This window comes from Somniosus microcephalus, chromosome 11, assembly GCF_052327205.1.
Source record: "Somniosus microcephalus isolate GS21.2 chromosome 11, FLI_Smic_1.0, whole genome shotgun sequence".
NCBI lineage: Eukaryota > Metazoa > Chordata > Chondrichthyes > Squaliformes > Somniosidae > Somniosus > Somniosus microcephalus.
The window spans coordinates 97,439,685-97,460,745 of record NC_140997.1 but is presented as its reverse complement, the minus strand read 5'-3'; the positions used below and the strand labels follow the sequence as shown (position 1 = coordinate 97,460,745).

Sequence of the window (21,061 nt, the reverse complement as noted above, 5' to 3'; positions counted from 1 at the left end):
AAAGGGAGGGCGGGCGGGGGGGGGGGGGGGAAGGGCGGGCGGCCGGGGGGGGGGGGAGGGGCGGGGGCGGGAAGGGAGGGGCGGGAAGGGAGGGAGGGGGAAGGGAGGGGGGGGGGAAGGGAGGTGGGGGGGAAGGGAGGGAGGGGGGAAGGGAGGGAGGGGGGAAGGGATGGAGGGGGAAGGGAGGGAGGGAGGGGGGGAAGGGAGGGAGGGAGGGGGGGGGAAGGAGGGCGGGCGGGGGGGGGGAAGGGCGGGCGGCCGGGGGGGGGGGGGGGAGGGGGGGGGGAAGGGAGGGGGGCGGGAGAAGGGATGGAGGGGGGAAGGGAGGGAGGGAGGGGGGAAGGGAGGGAGGGAGGGAGGGAGGGGGGAAGGGAGGGAGGGAGGGGGGAAGGGAGGGAGGGAGGGGGGAAGGGAGGGAGGGGGGGGGGAAGGAGGGCGGGCGGGGGGGGGAAGGGCGGCGGCCGGGGGCGGGGGGGGAGGGGGGCGGGAAGGGAGGGGCGGGAAGGGAGGGAGGGGGAAGGGAGGGGGGGAAAGGGATGGAGGGGGGAAGGGATGGAGGGGGGAAGGGATGGAGGGGGGAAGGGATGGAGGGGGGAAGGGATGGAGGGGGGAAGGGATGGAGGGGGGAAGGGATGGAGGGGGGAAGGGAGGGGGGAAGGGAGGGAGGGAGGGGGGAAGGGAGGGAGGGAGGGGGGAAGGGAGGGGGGGGAAGGGAGGGACAAGGGGGGGCGGGGGGGAAGGGAAGGGGAAGGCGGGGGGGGGGGGGCCCAGGCCGAGAGCCCCGCTCTCCGAGCCCCGCCCCCCCCGGCCGAGAGCCCCGCTCTCCGAGCCCCCCCCCCCGGCCGAGCCCGATTGCGGCTTTGAGAGACGGCCGGCGGCCGAGCCCCGCCCCCCCCGGCCGAGCCCGATTGCAGCTCTGAGAGACGGCCGGCGGCCGAGCCCCGCCCCCCCCCCCGGCCGAGCCCGACTGCGGCTCTGAGAGACGCCGCATCTCACCTGCTCCTGCTGCGCGCGCACCCTGACCCTCGTGGCTGACGCCGTTGCCCTGGGTAACGTGACACGGCAGGGGTGGGGGGGGTTGAGGAGCTTAGCAGAAGCGCAATCACCTAGCTCGGGCCTGGCTGGGCAAGAAAGGCGCAGGCTTTAAGGCCTAAGAAAAAAACGGGGAAAGGTAGGAAAAAGAATGTTCAGGTTAGATTTACAAATGAGTGATTTATTTAAAAACAATTTAATAAATTCAATTTTATTTTGGTGGAAATGTATATTTGAAAAGAAAGACGCAGAAAGCAGGAAAAAGAATGGAAGCAAGATGGCGGCGACTCACCTCGGTTCAGAACGATAAGGACCGCCCACACACGCACCGATTGGCCCGGCCGCACGCGGCAGCAAGCCGCCGTACGATTGGTCGACCAAGGTCACTCTGTTGCCAATGAGCGGATAATGAGATGCTAATGAGCGGAATGTTGAAGGTTTTTGGGATAACGCGGGCGCGATTTTAGCCCGGCCGAAACGTAAATACGCTTAAAACCGTCTCGGAAGTGTAAGCTTTCTTTGGAGGTAACGCGCGCGTAGGTACGCCCTGTAACTTTCGAGCGCATAGCCCGCCAGACGCACAGGCGATGACAGACAGAATGACAGAAGTACCGATTTATATATATAGATGAGTGACAAAGGGGGGAAAGGCATGGGGGGGGTGTAGAGAGGGAGAGGGCAGACACTTAAAGAAATATTCCAAAATTCTCAACAAATATACATTCCATTGAGAAATAAAAACTCCACGGGAAAAGTGATCCATCCGTGGCTAGCTAAAGAAGTTGAGGATAGCATTAGATTAAAAGAAGAGGCTAATAATGTTGCAAAGAATAGTAGTAAGCCTGAGGATTGGAAGAGCTTTAGAAACCAAAGGATGATCAAAAAACTGAAAAAAAAGGGGAAAATAGAATGAGAGTAAACTAGCAAGAAATATAAAAACAGATTGTAAGAGCGTTTACAAGTATGTAAAAAGGAAGAGAGTAGTAAAAGTAAGTGTTGGTCCCTTAGAGGCTGAGACAGGAGAAATTATAATGGGGAATAAGGAAATGGCAGAGACTTTAAACAAATATTTTGTATCTGTCTTCACATTAGAAGACACAAAAAGCCTACCAAAATAGTGAGGAACCAAGGGTCTAATAACAGTGAGGAACTTAAAGTAATTAATATCAGTAGAGAAAAAGTACTTGACAAATCCCCTGGTCCTGATAGCCTACATCCTAGGGTTCTAAAAGAGGTGGCAGTAGAGATAGTGGGTGCATTGGTTATAATCTTCCAAAATTCCCTAGATTCTAAAACGGTCCCAGCGGATTGGAAGGTAGCAAATGTAACCCCGCTATTCAAGAAAGGAGCGAGAGAGAAAACAGGGAACTACAGGCCAGTTAGCCTGACATCAGTCATCGGAAAAATGATGGAATCCATTATCAAGAAGGTGGTAACAGGGCACTTAGAAAAGAAAGACTTGCATTTCTATAGCACCTTTCATGACCACCAGACAACCCAAAGCGCTTTACAGCCAATGAAGTACATTTTGAAGTGTAGTCACTGTTGTAATGTAGGAAATGCGGCAGCCAATTTGCGCACAGCAAGCTCCCACAAACAGAAATGTGATAATGACCAGATAATCTGTTTTAGTGGTGTTGATTGAGGGATAAATATTGGCTAGGACACCAGGGAGAACTCCCCTGCTCTTCTTCGGAATAGTGCCATGGGATTTTTTACGTCCACCTGAGGGGGCAGATGGGGTCTCAGTTGAACGTCTCATCCAAAAGACAGCACCTCCAACAGTGCAGCACTCCCTCAGTACTGCACTAAACTGTCAGCCTAGATTCGTGTGTTCAAGTACCTGGACTGGGACTTGAACCCACAACCTTCCCCACATTATACTCCATCTGCCACCTTATTGCCCACTCGGATAACCTATTTCCCATTGCAGGCTCTTTGAGTCCTCCTCACAGTTTACTTTCCCTCAGAGGCAAGGGTGCTACCAACTGAGCCACAGCTGACACTGTGAATCATAATATCATTAGGCAGAGTCAACATGGTTTTATGAAAGGGAAATCGTGTTTAACAAATTTATAAGAGTTTTTTGAGGATGTAACTCGCAGGGTAAATAACCAGTGGATATAGTATATTTGGATTTTCAAAAGGCATTCGATAAGGTGCTACATAAAAGGTTGCTACGCAAGGTAAGGCCTCATGGGGTTGGGGGTATTGGTTAACGGACAGAAAATAGAGAGTAGGGATAAACGGGTTATTTTCCGGTTGGCAAGCTGTAACTAGTGGAGTGCTGCAAGGATCAGTGTTGGGGCCTCAGTTAGTTACAATCTATATTAATGACCTAGATGAAGGGACCGAGTGTAATGTATCCAAATTTGCCGACAATACAAAGCTAGGTGGGAAAGTAAGCTGTGAGGAGGACACAAAGAGCCTGCAATGGGAAATAGGTTATGCGAGTGGGCAATAAGGTGGCAGATGGAGTATGTGGGGAAATGTGAGGTTATTCACTTTGGTAGGAAGAATAGAAAAACAGAATATTTTTTAAAATGGTGAGAAACTATTAAATGTTGGTGTTCAGAGAGATTTAGGTGTCCTCGTACAGGAAACACAGAAAGTTAGCCTGCAGATACAGCAAGCAATTAGGAAGGCAAATGGCATGTTGGTTGTTATTGCAAGGGGGTTGAAGTACAAGAATAAGGAAGTCTTACTACAATTGTACAGGGCTTTGGGGAGACCACACCTGGCGTACTGTGCACAGTTTTGGTCTCCTTATCTGAGAAAGGACATACATGCCTTAGATTCACTAGATTAATCCCTGGAATGAGAGGGTTGTCCTATGAGGAGAGATTGCGTAGAATGGGCCTATACTCTCGGGAGTTTAGAAGAATGAAAGGTGATCTCACTGAAACATAGAAGATTCTGAGGGGGATTGACAGGGTAGATGCTGAGAGGTTGTTTCCCCAGGCTGGAGTGTCTAGAACTAGGGGGCATAATCTCAGGCTAAGGGGTAGGCCATTTAAGACTGAGATGAGGAGGAATTTCTTCACTCAGAGGGTTGTGAATCTTTGGTATTCTCTACCCCAAAAGGCTGTGGATGCGGAGTCATTGAATGTATTCAAGGCTGAGATAGATAGATTTTTGGACTCTAGGGGAATCAAGGGATATGGGGATCGGGCAGGAAAGTGGAGTTGAGGTCAAAGATCAGCCATGATCATATTGAATGGCGAAGCAGGCTCGAAGGGGCGAATGGTCTACTCCTGCTCCTGGTCCTTTTTAGAGGGGGAGCAAGGGGGAGAGGGGGGAAGTAAAATAGGGAATGAGATGCAAAGGGAAAAGAAATGAGGCAGACGAGGAAGAGAGGTAGGGTCTCTATATTCCGATATCCTCAACTGACGATACTTGCGTGTTAAATTAGGAGCTGCGCAATACGATAAACCTCATCCGTTGAATAATTATTCCGTTACCATCGTTATTAACAGCCAAATATTTTTGTTAACTTCTCGCCTTGCAGTAAAGTTGGCACCGAGGCTTGGGGCAGCTCACGGTGCCAATGACGGGATGAGCAAGCTTGTGCGGTACTATAAGACATCAGCCTGCACCCAGCATATTGTAGCAAGGTTAGCTATTTGGCAAGTACACGTTACATGAATATGAAACAATCGAACTTTCACTTGTGGCATGTGCGCAATACAGCATTGAAGAAAGGTTAGCTCAGGAAAATAATTGAAGCCCACAGGCTACAGCCTATTCCATGTGTTTTGGGGGAATTCAGATGAACACATTATTGTCGTGAGGGCCTCAATTTATCTATTGTGCTTCATACAAGTCGACATGAGCAAACATGATATTCACCAACATGCCGACATTTGACATTAAACTGATTTTTTTTTAATCAAGTTGCTGGAAAGAAATAATCCTACAGAAATCGTCAAGAGATTTTTCACTTTGATTTTGAGATTAGGTGGTTTAAAGGTTATCTCCAAGTGTAATCTGTTAAACAAAGGCCAGAAAGGATCACTGATATTCAATGGCAGGGTTCTTAGAAATTACAACCCTGACCAAATCAGTGAGTATTTCTACCTTCCACCTTAATTTCCATGGCACTCGATGCGCTAAGCAATCATGACGACAGCCATGGGACACAGCTGCCTTCGATCTCTGTGCAGCATCAAATGGAACGGTAAAGTGGCCCAGGAACATTAATCTTTCTTTGAAGAGTGTGAAGTGCTATTTTAAAAATAAATCAGGATTAAAGCCTTCAATTCCTGGTCCAGTCCCAATGGGCAAGGAAGCAGCAAATGGAGGGTCCCAGACTCGCAGCATCTTAGATCAACTAACAGACCCAGCTTGGAAACAGGATAGATGGCATCACTCTTTGAGAAAGGTATGCGAGACCAGCACAAAGTCATGATCTACAGACAGATGATAGAGTGGGATAGGTCGCCAACAAATCTGCATGTGCAATAAACCATGGGCCAGAATTTGTGCCGTCATACCACCTTTGAAATGGACAGCAAGTTCGGGATTTCTGCATGCGCTTGCACAGGCGCTAAATCCTGAACTTGTGATCTGTCATGTTCTGACTTGATAGATCGTCCGCACTGACACCGCACCGACATTGAAAGCCTAATTATTGGTGCAGATTTTGACTAATTGCCCACCAATTACATATGAAAATTTTACGGCTGGTGGAAACAGGTGCAGGGCCTGTTTGCATCAGCGTAAGGGGTATAAAAAATCTTCATCTGATGCTTTATTACTGTATTGAATGCTTTTTTTCAAATTAGATGACACCCAGAGACGTTGCAGAACCTGGAGTCTCACATTTGGGATGGCACCCAGAGAAAATGTGGAATAGCACAAATTGACACAGAATCAAGTATTCAACTACACATTAATAATTAAAACTGCACTTCTTCACATATTGATAAACAAATGCTTGATCTTATCCCAGTATCACTCTCAAGTCATTAATTCATCAGACAAGAGGCAAAATGCAAAACACACTTCGGACAAAGACTTAAAAATTGGAATATCCTTGTTTTAATTGAAAGTAGCCATGGCGTGGAGATGCCGGTGTTGGACTGGGGTGGACAAATGTAAGAAGTCACACAACACCAGGTTATAGTCCAACAGTTTTATTTGAAATCACAAGCTTTCGGAGCGCTGCTCCTTCGTCAGGTGAAGTGGAGAGATGCATAAAGACACAGGTTATATAGTCAGAGAATAATGCCAGATGATTACAGGTAATCTTTCTAACTGCCATTTATCACACCTCGGCAGAGAGATAATCACAGCAATCAAAGGTGTGAATGGTGTCCAAACAGGTCAGTCAGGAAAACATTACATCAAAGAACAATGAGGTGGAGTCACAAGGGGTCAAATGTTGCAGATGCTGGGGTCTATATGAAAAACAAAAAACAGACAAAAAAAACATTTTTTTGCTGGAAATCACAGCAGGTCCGGCCGCATCTGTGTAGAGAGAACAAGCCAACGACGACTCGAGTCTGGATGACCCTACGTCAGGTGGGGTTACATGTAGCATGACATGAACCCAAGATCCCGGTTGAGGCCGTCCTCATGAGTGCGGAACTTGGCTATCAGTTTCTGCTCTACGATTTTGCGTTGTCGTGTGTCTCGAAGGCCGCCTTGGAGAATGCTTACCCGAAGATCGGAGGCTGAATACAGACCCCAGCATCTGCAACATTTGACCCCTTGTGACCCCACCTCATTGTTCTTTGATGTAATGTTTTCCTGACTGACCTGTTTGGACACCATTCACACCTTTGATTGCTGTGATTATCTCTCTGCCGAGGTGTGATAAATGGCAGTTAGAAAGATTACCTGTAATCATCTGGCATTATTCTCTGACTATATAATCTGTGTCTATAGGCATCTCTCCACTTCACCTGACGAAGGAGCAGCGCTCCGAAAGCTTGGTGATTTCAAATAAAACTGTTGGACTATAACCTGGTGTTGTGTGACTTCTTACATTTGTCCACCCCAGTCCAACACCTGCATCTCCACACCATGGCTACTATCGACACCACAAACTGCCGGCTCAAAGTGGAGAGGATCTCCAAGAAGATCGCGCATATCGACACAGACATCAAGTTTCTACAGAGATGCAAGAAAGCAGACAAGATCCCAAAAGGACTACAGATCACAAACCCACTCAAGTCGACCTACAACACAGACTACGCTGAGAGACTCTGCCGTCGTACCTCTCGCACACTCCTCAACCATCTCGTACACCAGCTCTACAGCAGACGCCGCAACCTCGAAACGAGATAGAGTCCATGTTCTCAGCCTGTGCTCAGGACACAGCAGACCAGCTACGAGACACCGCCAAACAGACGAGGCAACGGAACTACACTGCCTACATGCACACCAAGAACAGGAAGCTTGAGAAACTCAGCATCACCACCAGCAGCAACCAAGCCTCCCCCGGTACCACGGTTGAAACCACAGGGAAGTCCATCGTCAACTTGTCCGACCACACCCTTCAACCAGACGAAATTGAAGTTCTCAGCCGAGGGCTCAATTTCTGCCCCACCACCAAAATGGACCCCATCGGTCTCGCGGCAGACACAGAGGAATTCATCAGGAGAATGAGGCTCCGGGAATTCTTCCACAAATCCCAAGATGTCAGCAGTGAATCCAATGAGACAACCAATGATCCGGAACAGCAGACAGAGGGATCCGCAGTGCAGCAACCGAAGAAGAGAGAGTCAAATTGGACCCCTCCGGAGGGTCGCTGCCCTAAGCTTGACATGTATGCTCAAGCTGTCAGGAGATGCATCAATGCCAGATTCATCAGCCGCACTCACAAGACAGTCCAGAATGTCACCCGAGCAGAACGCAATGCCATCCACGCTCTCAAGACCAACCGCAACATCGTCATCAAACCAGCAGACAAAGGAGGAGCCATCGTCATACAGAACAGAACGGACTATTGCAAAGAAGCATACCGACAACTGGACAACCAGGAACACTACAGGCAGTTACCCGCAGATCCGACCAAAGAACACACCTGCCAACTCAACAGACTGATCAAGACCTTCGAAGCATCCTACGTGCTCGCATCCCACGTACTCCCCGCGTGGGAGACTTCTACTGCCTTCCAAAGATACACAATGCCAACACACCCGGACGTCCTATCGTATCAGGCAACGGAACCCTGTGTGAGAACCTCTCTGGATACGTCGAGGGCATCCTGAAACCCATGGTACAGGGAACCCCCAGCTTCTGTCGCGACACTACAGACTTCTTATAGAAACTCAGCACCCACGGACCAGTTGAACCAGGAACACTCCTCGCCACGATGGACGTCTCGGCACTCTACACCAGTATCCCCCACGATGACGGCATCGCTGCGACAGCCTCAGTACTCAACACCAACAACAGCCAATCTCCAGACGCCATCCTACAACTCATCCTTGACCACAATGTCTTCACCTTCGACAACCAGTTCTTTACCCAAACACACGGAACAGCCATGGGGACCAAATTCGCACCCCAATACGCCAACATCTTCATGCACAAGTTCGAGCAAGATTTCTTCGCTGTACAGGACCTCCAACCAACGCTATACACCAGATACATTGACGACATTTTCTTCCTATGGACCCACGGCGAAGAATCACTGAAAAGACTACACGATAACATCAACAAGTTCCATCCCACCATCAAACTCACCATGGACTACTCCTCAGAATCGGTTTCATTCTTGGACACACGAATCTCCATCAAAGACGGACACCTCAGCACTTCATTCTACCGCAAGCCCACAGACAACCTCACGATGCTCCACTTCTCCAGCTTCCACCCTAGCCACGTTAAAGAAGCCATCCCCTATGGACAAGCCCTGCAAATACACAGGATCTGCTCAGACGAGGAGGAACGCGATGGACACCTACAGATGCTGAAAGACGCCCTCGTAAGAACAGGATATGACGCTCGACTCGTTGATCGACAGTTCCGACGGGCCACAGCAAAAAATCGCATAAACCTCCTCAGAAGACAAACACGGGACACAACCAACAGAGTACCCTTCGTCATCCAGTACTTCCCCGGAGTGGAGAAACTACGCCATGTTCTTCGCAGCCTTCAACATGTCATCGATGACGACGAACACCTCGCTAAGGCCATCCCCACCCCTCCACTACTCGCCTTCAAACAGCCGCCTAACCTCAAACAGACCATCGTTCGCAGCAAATTACCCAGCTTTCAGGAGAACAGCGACCACGACACCACACAACCCTGCCACGGCAACCTCTGCAAGACATGCCAGATCATCAACACAGATACCATCATCACACGTGAGAACACCACCCACCAGGTACATGGTACATACTCATGTGACTCAGCCAACGTTGTCTACCTCATACGTTGCAGGAAAGGATGCCCTGGAGCATGGTACATCGGCAAGACCATGCAGACACTGCGACAACGGATGAACGGACACCGCGCAACAATCGCCAGGCAGGAGTGTTCCCTCCCAGTCGGGGAACACTTCAGCAGTCAAGGACATTCAGCCTCCGATCTTCGGGTAAGCATTCTCCAAGGCGGCCTTCGAGACACACGACAACGCAAAACCGTAGAGCAGAAACTGATAGCCAAGTTCCGCACTCGAGGACAGCCTCAACCGGGATCTTGGGTTCATGTCATGCTACATGTAACCCCACCTGACGTAGGGTCATCCAGACTCGAGTCGTCGTTGGCTTGTTCTCTCTACACAGATGCGGCCGGACCTGCTGTGATTTCCAGCAAAAAAAATGTTTTTTTGTCTGTTTTTTTGTTTTTCATACAGACCCCAGCATCTGCAACATTTGACCCCTTGTGACCCCACCTCATTGTTCTTTGATGTAATGTTTTCCTGACTGACATGTTTGGACACCATTCACACCTTTGATTGCTGTGATTATCTCTCGGCCGAGGTGTGATAAATGGCAGTTAGAAAGATTACCTGTAATCATCTGGCATTATTCTCTGACTATATAAGCTGTGTCTTTATGCATCTCTCCACTTCACCTGACGAAGGAGCAGAGGTCCGAAAGTTTGTGATTTCAAATAAAACTGTTGGACTATAACCTGGTGTGTGACTTCTTACATTAATTGAAAGTAAAATCGGAGCTATGTGTATCCGAAGTTTATTGCAACGTTTATTCTCCAAATATAAATGCTCCAAAGATCAATTTTCAATGAGAGACCTTCTGCTTCCTGATTGGAGCACTAGGCCGTGATCCCAGATCCACTTCCACACAGGCTGCGCCCCTGGGATCCGTGGGGCATTCCGTTGCCCTCCAGTACGCAGCGCCAACAGCAAGTTCGTGAAGGAGGTAAGCTGACATTCTATTCGGATGCCGGCGGCATACTCCATAGGTACACTGCCGATCGCAAAATCCAGGCCCATGTTTTCTATGTGCGCAGTACTTGAAAATAGTACTAAAAGTAACTCTGACGAAGGTTTTGGCTTTTGAACAAACATATAAACGGCAAGTAATGCAAGCAGAACGACTGGTATTGTATCTATCATCCAGTGTTTATTCACCATTTACATGGGCAGAGCGTGTAAGCAAGTCCCAGCCTCATTCTCTACTACTTTAACTAGCCAACCACATGTGTTAGCACACATCAACAACTTGCATTTATACAGCGCCTTTAACATAGTAAAGCCTCTCAAGACGCTTCACAGGAGCATTATCAGACAAAAATGTGACACTGTGCCAAAGAAAGACAGTAGGACAGGTGACCAAAAGCTCGGTCAAAGAGGTAGGTTTTAAGGATGAGAGAGAGTTGGAGAAGCGGAGAAGTTTAGGGAGGGAATTCCAGAGCTAAGGGCCCAGGCAGCTGAAGGCACGGCCACCAATGGTGGAGTAAAGGAAGTGGGGGGATGGACAAGCTCAAAATACAATTAAGTTGTAGTTGCCTCAAGATCTTTGCTTTCAATAGATAATCCTACACGTGTCAATTTACACCATTTTCACCTTTAATCAGAAGTATATATGCAAATGTCAAACATGATAAAAAATCATGTACTGCTAGGAACCAGAACATAAATCAATATTGCCCCAGGTGTACAGAGTGTTCTAAAGCTTTGTGTTTGTACATTAACAAGTCGTTTTAATCAAACTGATGGCAAAATCTTAGCCATCTTATTCCTGGTCCATGCAAACGCACTCTGTGTTAAAATAATTACCTCCGTCAAATTTTCAACAGGTTATTTATGACATAAGAAGCCCACATTAACTTTAGAAGATTCGACATATTTCAGTAGAGTTTAATAACCATATTTAGATCACATCTGATCTTATTTTAATAGAATCTGATTCGCAATAAATGTCAAATTTCACAAAGTATGACAAGCTGTTTTAGGAGGGAATATGTACCGGCCCTTAAACAAAAACAGGCTTCTGCTAATAGGAGAATTAAAAGATCTTAGTGATGCAGGGTACTTTATTCTCGTCTATAAAGGAATTACTGTACACAGCTTAGGGCAAGCTTTCCGCTCATTTTCTAGATCAATTACCCAGAAAAAAAATATGGCCTCCCAATTCGGATTGAAAGCACAGAAGCTGAGCAAATTGCAGCACACTGCAAATTCAAAGAGATTCAGGTTTTATTGAATGTCCGTGTTCATCTTTTCAAAACACTTCCCTCATTCTGACTGTATGAGGCCTCGTAAGGCAGACGCATTATTTGACCTTTAAAGGAAACCGTTTATTTGAACAGGGATGCTACATCACATTTTCCCGAGTGGACGCTCAGCTTTGTTCTGTGGCGTTCTGACTATTTTTCTTCCCACGCGCACCCCCCCCTCCTCTCTCTCTCTCTCTCCTCAAATCACAAATTTCCCACTCCTCTCAAAAGGCCACACAATGCACACTGGGGCACATTTCTACAGGCCTCCATTTTAGTTAATGCCATAAATGCCAAACTCCACACAGCATGACAGAAGTGAAAATGTACGAGGTGCTTGTACAAACCGGGAACACAAAAAGCACACCCAAAAAAGGAGGTTTAAAAGATTTTAAACATTTTACAGTTAGGAAATGTAGTCTGTTCAGGTCTAAAACAAGGAGCTCCCTCCAATACATTTGGGCAACTGCCCATTGCATCGAATCTACAGCACAGAAACAGACCATTTGGTCCAACTGGTCCGTGCCGGTGTTTATGCTCCACACCAGCCTCCTCCCACCCCTCTTCATCTCACCCCATCAACATATCCTTCTATTCCTTTCTCCCTCATGCTTATTCTTAATGTTTGAACAATGCAGGGAACGATGAGTGACACCATATTGTAAATGGAGAGAGAACGACTGAGGAAAAAGCCATAAAATCTCTTCTACCAATTACTGCATCAGGACCAATGACACTGAAATCAAGACCATTTTTGAACCCAGTGATTTATTGCATAACACCAGGAATTATGTAATTTATGTGCTGTAGGCACCAGCCTCAACCTACCAGGAGTAGAATGTAATATTTCAATCAACATAATTTTATCCCACATTTTCCAGCCACTCTCTCCCGGTGTTTACTCCGATCTGAAGGTCAGTGATCAGGGTATTCCATACTCTCCAGTCTCTGAACAAGTGGATTGGATCAGCCTCTGATGTGACACCTGCCCATTTATTATGACATGTAGCCTCCTTCTTAATCTGGTACTGGCAATTTTTCCAGACTTTTAACAACCCCCAATAACTTTTGCCTCCTGGATAATGTACCGACAGTATGTCATCTTTCTCATTATAATCAGCCTCGTCACTGCTCTCTGCTCCTGTGCTACTTCAAGGTCCCTCTCATTAATCATTCTCCTTGAACCATTAATTTTCAACATGCACCTATAGCAAGGAAACTCAAAGCCCTCCATTATTCTTATTTCAGTGTTCAAGGTCCATTCTCGCATTCATTCCATGTTGTTCAGCACACAACACTTAAGCGTACTACTTAACAGCTTGATTGCACAGTAACAGTCATAATGTTAAACGCCTCTTTTGCAATTCTCATCTACGTTTAACTTCTTCATTGCTTCATCATCTTCTATTGTTAAGACTATCCAAGTGGACAATTGTATTCACCTACACTATTTTCATATTATTCACTCTAATTTATACAATGATACCAGGACTTAAAGGATTAAATTATGAGAACAGGTTGCATAAACTTGGCTTGTATTCCCTAGAGTTTAGAAGATTGAAGGGTGATCCGATTGAGGTGTTTAAAATGTTAAAAATAATTCGATAGAGAAACGATTTCCTCTTGATGGGGAAATCAAGAACGAGAAGACGTAATCTTAAAATTAGAGCTAAGCCATTGACGAGGGAAATTAGGAGCATTTTTCCCCACAAAGGGTAGTGGAAATCTGGAATTCTCTGCCCTAAAAGGCTGTGGATGCTGTGACAATTTGAGCTTTCAAGACTGATATTGATAGACTTCTGTTAGGTGAACAATTTTGGCCTCTTGGGCATCCCTGATTTTAATCGTTCCACCATTGGCAGCCGTGCCTTCAGATGCCAAGGTCCTTAGCTATGGAATTCCCTCCCTAAACCTCTCCGGCTCTCTGCCCTTGTTAAAACCTACCTCTCTGACCAAGCTTTTGGTCACCTGTCCTAATATCTCATGTGGATCGGTGTCAAATTTTGTTTGATAGCTCTCCTGTGAAACACCTTGGGACGTTTTACTACTTTAAAGGCGCTATATAATTCAAGTTGTTGTTGTTGTATAGGTATCGAGGGATATGGAACCAAGGCGGGTAGGTGGAGTTGAGGTACAGATCAGCCACGATCTAAACGAATGGCGGAACAGGCTCGAGGGGCTGAAAGGCCGCCTCCTGTTCCTATAAAACCACCTTATCTATGCAGCAAATGGTCTCTTTTATGAATTTGGTACCTGATGACTTGCTTGGGTTCCTCTGGCCTGCACAGTGGCCAACCTGTCATAGTAGCGGGATATAGGATTGTCGTGTTCAATGCCCTTCTTGGCACAGCGTTGCTTGTAAATTTCCACAAGAGAAAGCGATGAAGGATTGTCTTCGACCAGCCGCATTTGAGGAGAGACTGCGACAACACGAGGCACTATAAAACAAACGGGGAAATCACAAGTTGGACACCACTCACTGCAACTTCAGCTGGCGTTGTCCATGCAAAATGCCCACAAACAAGGAGTCTTAGTTAATAATAAAAAGGAGTGTTAGTTAATAGCAACAACCAACATCACTAAAGCAGATTATCTGGTCATTATCACATTGCTGTTTGTGGGAGCTTGCTGTGTGCAAATTGGCTGCCATGTTTCCTACATTACAAGTGACTACACTTCAAAACTACTTCATTGGTTGTAAAGTACTTTGGGATGTCCTGAGATCATGAAAGGCACTATAGAAATACAAGTCTTTTTTTCAAATAGGTCTTTAAATATTTTATCCGCTCCGCGAGTTAGGTGGAAGGATGTCAACTGTAAATATATATTATTATATGACTGTTACTTATTTGATTGTTCCTCTTATCAAAATAAATTTACTTGATATGTTAAAACTTAAAATGATGTTTAATCTGATGCTCTCCCATTTTCAAAGGCTGGAATAAGATTTTATGGAGGCACAGGGCAACTGCCGCCAGACAAGGTTGGCTGTTTCTTGGCATCTTACCGAACGTTTACCTAGATCTCAAGGCAAGGACATTCTCAAGGTAATGGTACTCAGCGGTGAGAGTGATCAAAGATACAAGAATCAAAATAATCCCAGGTAAGAATAATAGCAAAGACCCAAGAACAGAAACACGGTGACAGGTGGTGCTGTCTGGTTCGGAGAAACTTTCCCAACAAAGAATAATCTTTAATTGAACACAGGAAATGCTCACATGCAATTAGCTTCTAAGGAAAGTGTCAGGAACGTGTCTACGTAGCAATTAGACCTTGTGGTCTGAGAGGAACACAGCAGTTACATTCAACTTAACAACAGAAGAAAATTGTGCGTTAAATGTTATAATCTTGCAGTCAGTATAATAGTCAGTACATTCTCTAATTTCAGTGAGCAACACTAATTGTATTAAGACTCGACTGCGACTCTTAAACTGACTGAATCCTCAGACTATGTGGGTGTGTGCGCCTACATGTGTGAAAATGTACACGGGCTCTTTGTGGCTTGCTTGCTTTCGTCGACACTGCATGTATTTCTGTGGGAGGGCAGTAACTGGAAGAGATACATTCCAGAACACGGTACCTGTGAAGAATAGGTGCCTCTTTGTGGTCTCCTTTCTTTTTTCCAGGCAGGGATTCAAGAGCCTCAGCAGCTGTAAAACGCGCTCTTCCCGTCGAGACTCTGTCAGACAGGCATCATTCATCACCAGGTATGGGTATATCTTGCCGTTGTGACCCCGGATGTAAAGCCTACGAGCTGCTGTGTTATGCTTTTGTACGATCTCTACTCTGGGCATGAACCTGATGCACAAAGGACAATATTCAGACAAAAAACTGATAGTTTTACTGATTTTATGAAAAAATGATACAGCACAGAAAGCGGCCCATCTTGCCTGTGCCAGCTTTCTGAAAGAGCTCTCCAATTGGTCCCACTGCCCCCGCTCTTTCCCTGTAGCCCTGCAAATTTTTCCTTTTCAAGTATTTATCCAATTCCTTTTTGAAAGTTACTATTGAATCTGCTTCCACAGCCCTTTCAGGCAGCACATTCCAGATCACAACTCGCTGCATAAAAAAAATTCTCATTTCCCTCCAGGTTCTTTTGCCAATTATCTTAAATCTGTGTCCCCTGGTTACCCACCCATCTGCCAGTGGAAACAGTGTCTCCTTATTTACTCTATCAAAACCACTCATAATTTTGAACATCTCTATTAAATCTCCCTTTATATTTTGCTTTGTTGACAAGACATGTAAATCACTTTAATACAGTCACATCCATAAAGGAACACAACATAGAATACTAGCTGGGGTGGCCCGGCGTTGCCAAGGCTTTTTTGTAAAACGGCAGTTTACAGGGCCGCGCGGTTTACGGCCGGCCGCTGCCGCTCCCCCGCTCTGTGTCTCGGGCCGAGCGGTTGTGAGGCCCGGCCCGAGTGACCCCAACTCTGAGGGGGAGAGAGAAAAACTGGGGGAGAGAGAGAGAGAGTGTAGAGAGACTGGGAGGAGAGAGGGGAGAGAGACTGGGGAGAGAGAGACAGAGAATGGGGATAGAGAGAGAGTGAGAGAGAGAGACTGAGGGGGGGGGGAGAGAGAGACTGGGGGAGAGATCTGGGGAGAGAGAGAAACGGGGAGAGAGAGAGAGAGAGAGATTGGGGGGAGAGAGAGAGAGACTGGAGGAGAGAGAGAGACGGCGAGAGAGACAGACTGGAGGAGGGGACAGTCTGGAGAGAGAGAGAGAGAGAGAGACTGGGAAGAGAGAGAGAGAGAGAGAGCGAGACTGAGGGGTGAGAGAGACAGGGGAGAGAGAGAGAAACTGGGGGAGAGAGAGAGACTGGGGAGAGAGAGAGACTGGGGAAGAGATAGAGAGACTGGGGAAGAGATAGAGAGACTGGGGGAAGAGATAGAGAGACTGGGGAAGAGAGAGAGAGATAAAGAGAAGGGGAGAGAGAGAGAGAGATTGGGGGGAGACAGAGGGAGAGGGTTAGAAATTCGGTATCGCCCCGTTTGGAGAGGGAAGGAGAGAGAGACAGAGAGGGGGAAGGAGAGAGAGAGTGGGAAGGAGAGAGAGAGAGAGAGAGAGAGAGTGGGAAGGAGAGAGAGACAGAGAGAGGGAAGGAGAGAGAGAGAGAGAGAGAGAGAGAGAGAGAGAGAGGGAGGGAGGGAGGGAGGGAAGGAGAGAGAGAGAGAGAGAGAGAGAGAGAGAGAGAGAGAGAGAGAGAGAGAGAGAGAGAGAGAGAGAGAAAGAGAGAGAGGAAGGGGACTTCTCCGTCTCCATCTCTGGGGATAGGTTATCGACCAATATTCACTACAAGCCCACTGACTCCCACAGCTACCTGGACTACACTTCCTCCCACCCCGCTTCCTGTAAGGACTCTATTCCATTCTCCAGTTTCTCCGTCTCCGCCGTATCTGCTCCGACGATGCCACCTTCCACACCAGTGCTTCAGACATGTCTTCCTTTTTCCGTAACCGAGGATTCCCCTCTACCGTGGTTGACACTGCCCTCGACCGTGTCAGTTCTATCTCCCGCACTTCTGCCCTCACCCCTGCCCCTCCCTCCCGGAACCACGATAGGGTTCCCCTTGTCCTCACCTTTCACCCCACCAGCCTCCACATTCAACGATCATCCTCCGGCATTTCCGCTACCTCCAAAGTGATCCCACCACCAAACGTATCTTCCCTCCCCTCTCAGCATTCCGCGGGGACCGCTCCCTCGAGGCACCCTAGTCCACTCCTCTATCACCCCTAACAGCCCTTCCCCTTCGCCTGGCACCTTCCCGTGCAAGCGGAGGAGATGTAACACCTGCCCCTATACCTCCCCCCTTCCACTGTCCAGGGCCCCAAACACCCCTTCCAGGTGAAACAGCGATTTACTTGTACTTCTCGCAATCTAGTATACTGTATTCGCTGCTCACGATGCGGTCTCCTCTACATTGGGGAGACCAAACGCAGATTGGGTGACCGCTTTGCGGAACACCTCCATTCAGTCCGTAAGGGTGACCCCGAGCTTCCGGTCGCCTGTCATTTTAATTCACCGCTCCATTCCCACTCGGACCTCACCGTCCTTGGCCTCTTGTATTGTTCCACGGAAGCTCAACGTAAACTCGAGGAACAGCACCTCATCTTCCGATTAGGCACTCTGCAGCCTTCCGGAATCAATATCGAGTTCAACAATTTCAGATCATAAGCTCGGCCCCCATTTCATTTTTTCTTGTAATTTTTCCACTCCTTTCCCCCCCCCCCTTTCCTTTTGTTTCTCTCTCACACCTGGCAGCTATCTTTTGCCCTGCCAGTACACTTTACACCTAATCTCAGCCTATTACCATCTCGTCTAGCTTCTAATCTCTTTTACTTCTTTTGTTTTTTTTATTCTTTTGTCCGATCGCAGCCCTGCCTCCGATCCAGTTTCTTTTCGTTCCAGTTTTGAAGAAGGGTTCGACCCGAAACGTCAACTCAAATTTCTCTCCACGGATGTTGCCTGACTGCTGAGTTTTTCCAGCATTTTCTGTTGTTATTTCGGATTTCCAACATCTGCAGTATTTTGCTATCATCGAAGGAGAGAGAGACAGACAGAGACAGAGAGGGAAGGAGAGAGAGAGACGGGGGGAGAGAGAGAAAGAGTAGAGAGACTGGGGAAGAGAGGGAAGAGAGGGAGGAGAGAGAGAGAGAGACGGGGAGATAGAGAGAGAGAAATATCTGACATATTGGGCAGAAACAACAAAAACCAAAGCAAACTCAATTGCTACTTGGCCCTAAACAGACAATACAACATAGCTGATTACCTGACCATGGTAAAGGACAGCAAACTGAGAAAAATCTTGACAATGTACAGACTTAGTGAACATAGCCTGGCGATCGAAAAAGGTAGACACAGGCAGACCCGCTACCAAGAGAGGACAGGATATGCTCTCACTGCAGTCAGGAATGGTGGAGACAGAGATGCACTTCCTCACAGCTTGTAGAAAATATCAGGGCATAAGGGAGAATTTCTACCCAAAATTTACAAAAATATGCCCGGAATTCAGAAATTTGAATGACGACGAAAAACTCCCATACCGACTAGGGGAAGAGAGAAATTGTGTAACACTAGCGGCAAACTATGTTACAGCTTGCCATAAACAGAGGGACAACCACTAAATATAAGAGTATATATATAAATTATATGAAAGTATATTTATACACTCAGGAATATATCTATTATACACTGTATGGATAGATCTGTATTTTTGTGAACAAACATGAATGTTTTCCGATGCTTGGCAACATAAGGTGTAACTTGTCATGCCAATAAAGCGATTTGAATTGAATTGAATTGAATTGACTGGGGAGATAGAGAGAGAGAGAGAGAGACAGGGGAGAGAGAGAGAGAGACAGGGGAGAGAGAGAGAGAGACAGGGGAGAGAGAGAGAGAGACAGGGGAGAGAGAGAGAGAGACAGGGGAGAGAGAGAGAGAGAGACAGGGGAGAGAGAGAGAGAGAGACAGGGGAGAGAGAGAGAGAGACAGGGGAGAGAGAGAGAGAGACAGGGGAGAGAGAGAGACAGGGGGGAGAGAGAGAGAGACAGGGGAGAGAGAGAGAGAGAGACAGGGGAGAGAGAGAGACAGGGGAGAGAGAGAGAGAGAGAGACAGGGGAGAGAGAGAGAGAGAGACAGGGGAGAGAGAGAGAGACAGGGGAGAGAGAGAGAGACAGGGGAGAGAGAGAGACAGGGAGAGAGAGAGACAGGGAGAGAGAGAGAGACAGGGGAGAGAGAGAGAGAGACAGGGGAGAGAGAGAGAGAGACAGGGGAGAGAGAGAGAGAGAGAGAGACAGGGGAGAGAGAGAGAGAGAGACAGGGGAGAGAGAGAGAGAGACAGGGAGAGAGAGAGAGAGACAGGGGAGAGAGAGAGAGAGACAGGGGAGAGAGAGAGGGAGACAGGGGAGAGAGAGAGAGACAGGGGAGAGAGAGAGAGAGACAGGGGAGAGAGAGAGAGAGACAGGGGAGAGAGAGAGAGAGACGGGAGAGAGAGAGAGAGAGACAGGGGAGAGAGAGAGAGAGACAGGGGAGAGAAAAAGAGAGACAGGGGAGAGAGAGAGAGACAGGGGAGAGAGAGAGACAGGGAGAGAAATACTGGGGGAGAGAGAGAGACCGGAGGGAAGAGAGAGCGCGACTGAGAGGGGGGGGGGGAAAAGAGCGCGCGACTGAGGGGGGAAGGGAGAGCGACTGGGGGGGGGGGGAAGGGAGAGCGACTGGGGGGAAGAGAGCGCGACTGGGGGGGAAGAGAGCGCGACTGGGGGGAAGAGAGCGCGACTGGGGGGGAAGAGAGCGCGACTGGGGGGGGGAAGAGAGCGCGACTGGGGGGGGGGAAGAGAGCGCGACTGGGGGGGGGAAGAGAGCGCGACTGGGGGGGGGGAAGAGAGCGCGACTGGGGGGGGGGGGAAGAGAGCGCGACTGGGGGGGGAAGAGAGCGCGACTGGGGGGGGAAGAGAGCGCGACTGGGGGGGGGGGAAGAGAGCGCGACTGGGGGGGGGGGGGAAGAGAGCGCGACTGGGGGGGGGAAAGAGCGCGACTGGGGGGGGAAGAGAGAGCGACTGGGGGGGGGAAGAGAGAGCGACTGGGGGGGAAGAGAGAGCGACTGGGGGGGAAGAGAGAGCGACTGGGGGGGAAGAGAGAGCGACTGGGGGGAAGAGAGAGCGACTGGGGGAAGAGAGAGCGACTGGGGGCGGAAGAGAGAGCGACTGGGGGGGAAGAGAGAGCGACTGGGGGGAAGAGAGAGCGACTGGGGGGGAAGAGAGAGCGACTGGGGGGAAGAGAGAGCGACTGGGGGGGAAGAGAGAGCGACTGGGGGGGAAGAGAGAGCGACTGGGGGGGAAGAGAGAGCGACTGGGGGGAAGAGAGAGCGACTGGGGGGGAAGAGAGAGCGACTGGGGGGGAAGAAGAGAGCGACTGGGGGGGAAGAGAGAGCGACTGGGGGGGAAGAGAGAGCGACTGGGGGGAAGAGAGAGCGACTGGGGGGGAAGAAGAGCGACTGGGGGGAAGAGAGAGCGACTGGGGGGGAAGAGAGAGCGACTGGGGGGAAGAGAGAGCGACTGGGGGGGAAGAGAGAGCGACTGGGGGGGAAGAGAGAGCGACTGGGGGGAAGAGAGAGCGACTGGGGGGAAGAGAGAGCGACTGGGGGGGAAGAGAGAGCGACTGGGGGGGAAGAGAGAGCGACTGGGGGGGAAGAGAGAGCGACTGGGGGGAAGAGAGAGCGACTGGGGGGAAGAGAGAGCGACTGGGGGGAAGAGAGAGCGACTGGGGGGGAAGAGAGAGCGACTGGGGGGGAAGAGAGAGCGACTGGGGGGGAAGAGAGAGCGACTGGGGGGGAAGAGAGAGCGACTGGGGGGGGAAGAGAGAGCGACTGGGGGGGGAAGAGAGAGC

The 21,061-nt window shown here is 48.8% G+C and overlaps 1 protein-coding gene across 1 annotated transcript in view; it reads right to left on the bottom strand.

The window, feature by feature from the left end:
- The window catches only part of trrap (transformation/transcription domain-associated protein), a 227,597-nt gene that overhangs the window by 10,246 nt on the left and 196,290 nt on the right, over positions 1 to 21,061 (bottom strand). The window contains exons 66-67 of the mRNA XM_085999960.1: positions 15,251 to 15,629; positions 13,924 to 14,108 (exon numbers count right to left, since the gene is read on the bottom strand). Coding sequence (XP_085856086.1) covers positions 13,924 to 14,108; positions 15,251 to 15,629 — 564 coding nt within the window. The remainder of the gene's footprint in view (positions 1 to 13,923; positions 14,109 to 15,250; positions 15,630 to 21,061) is intronic.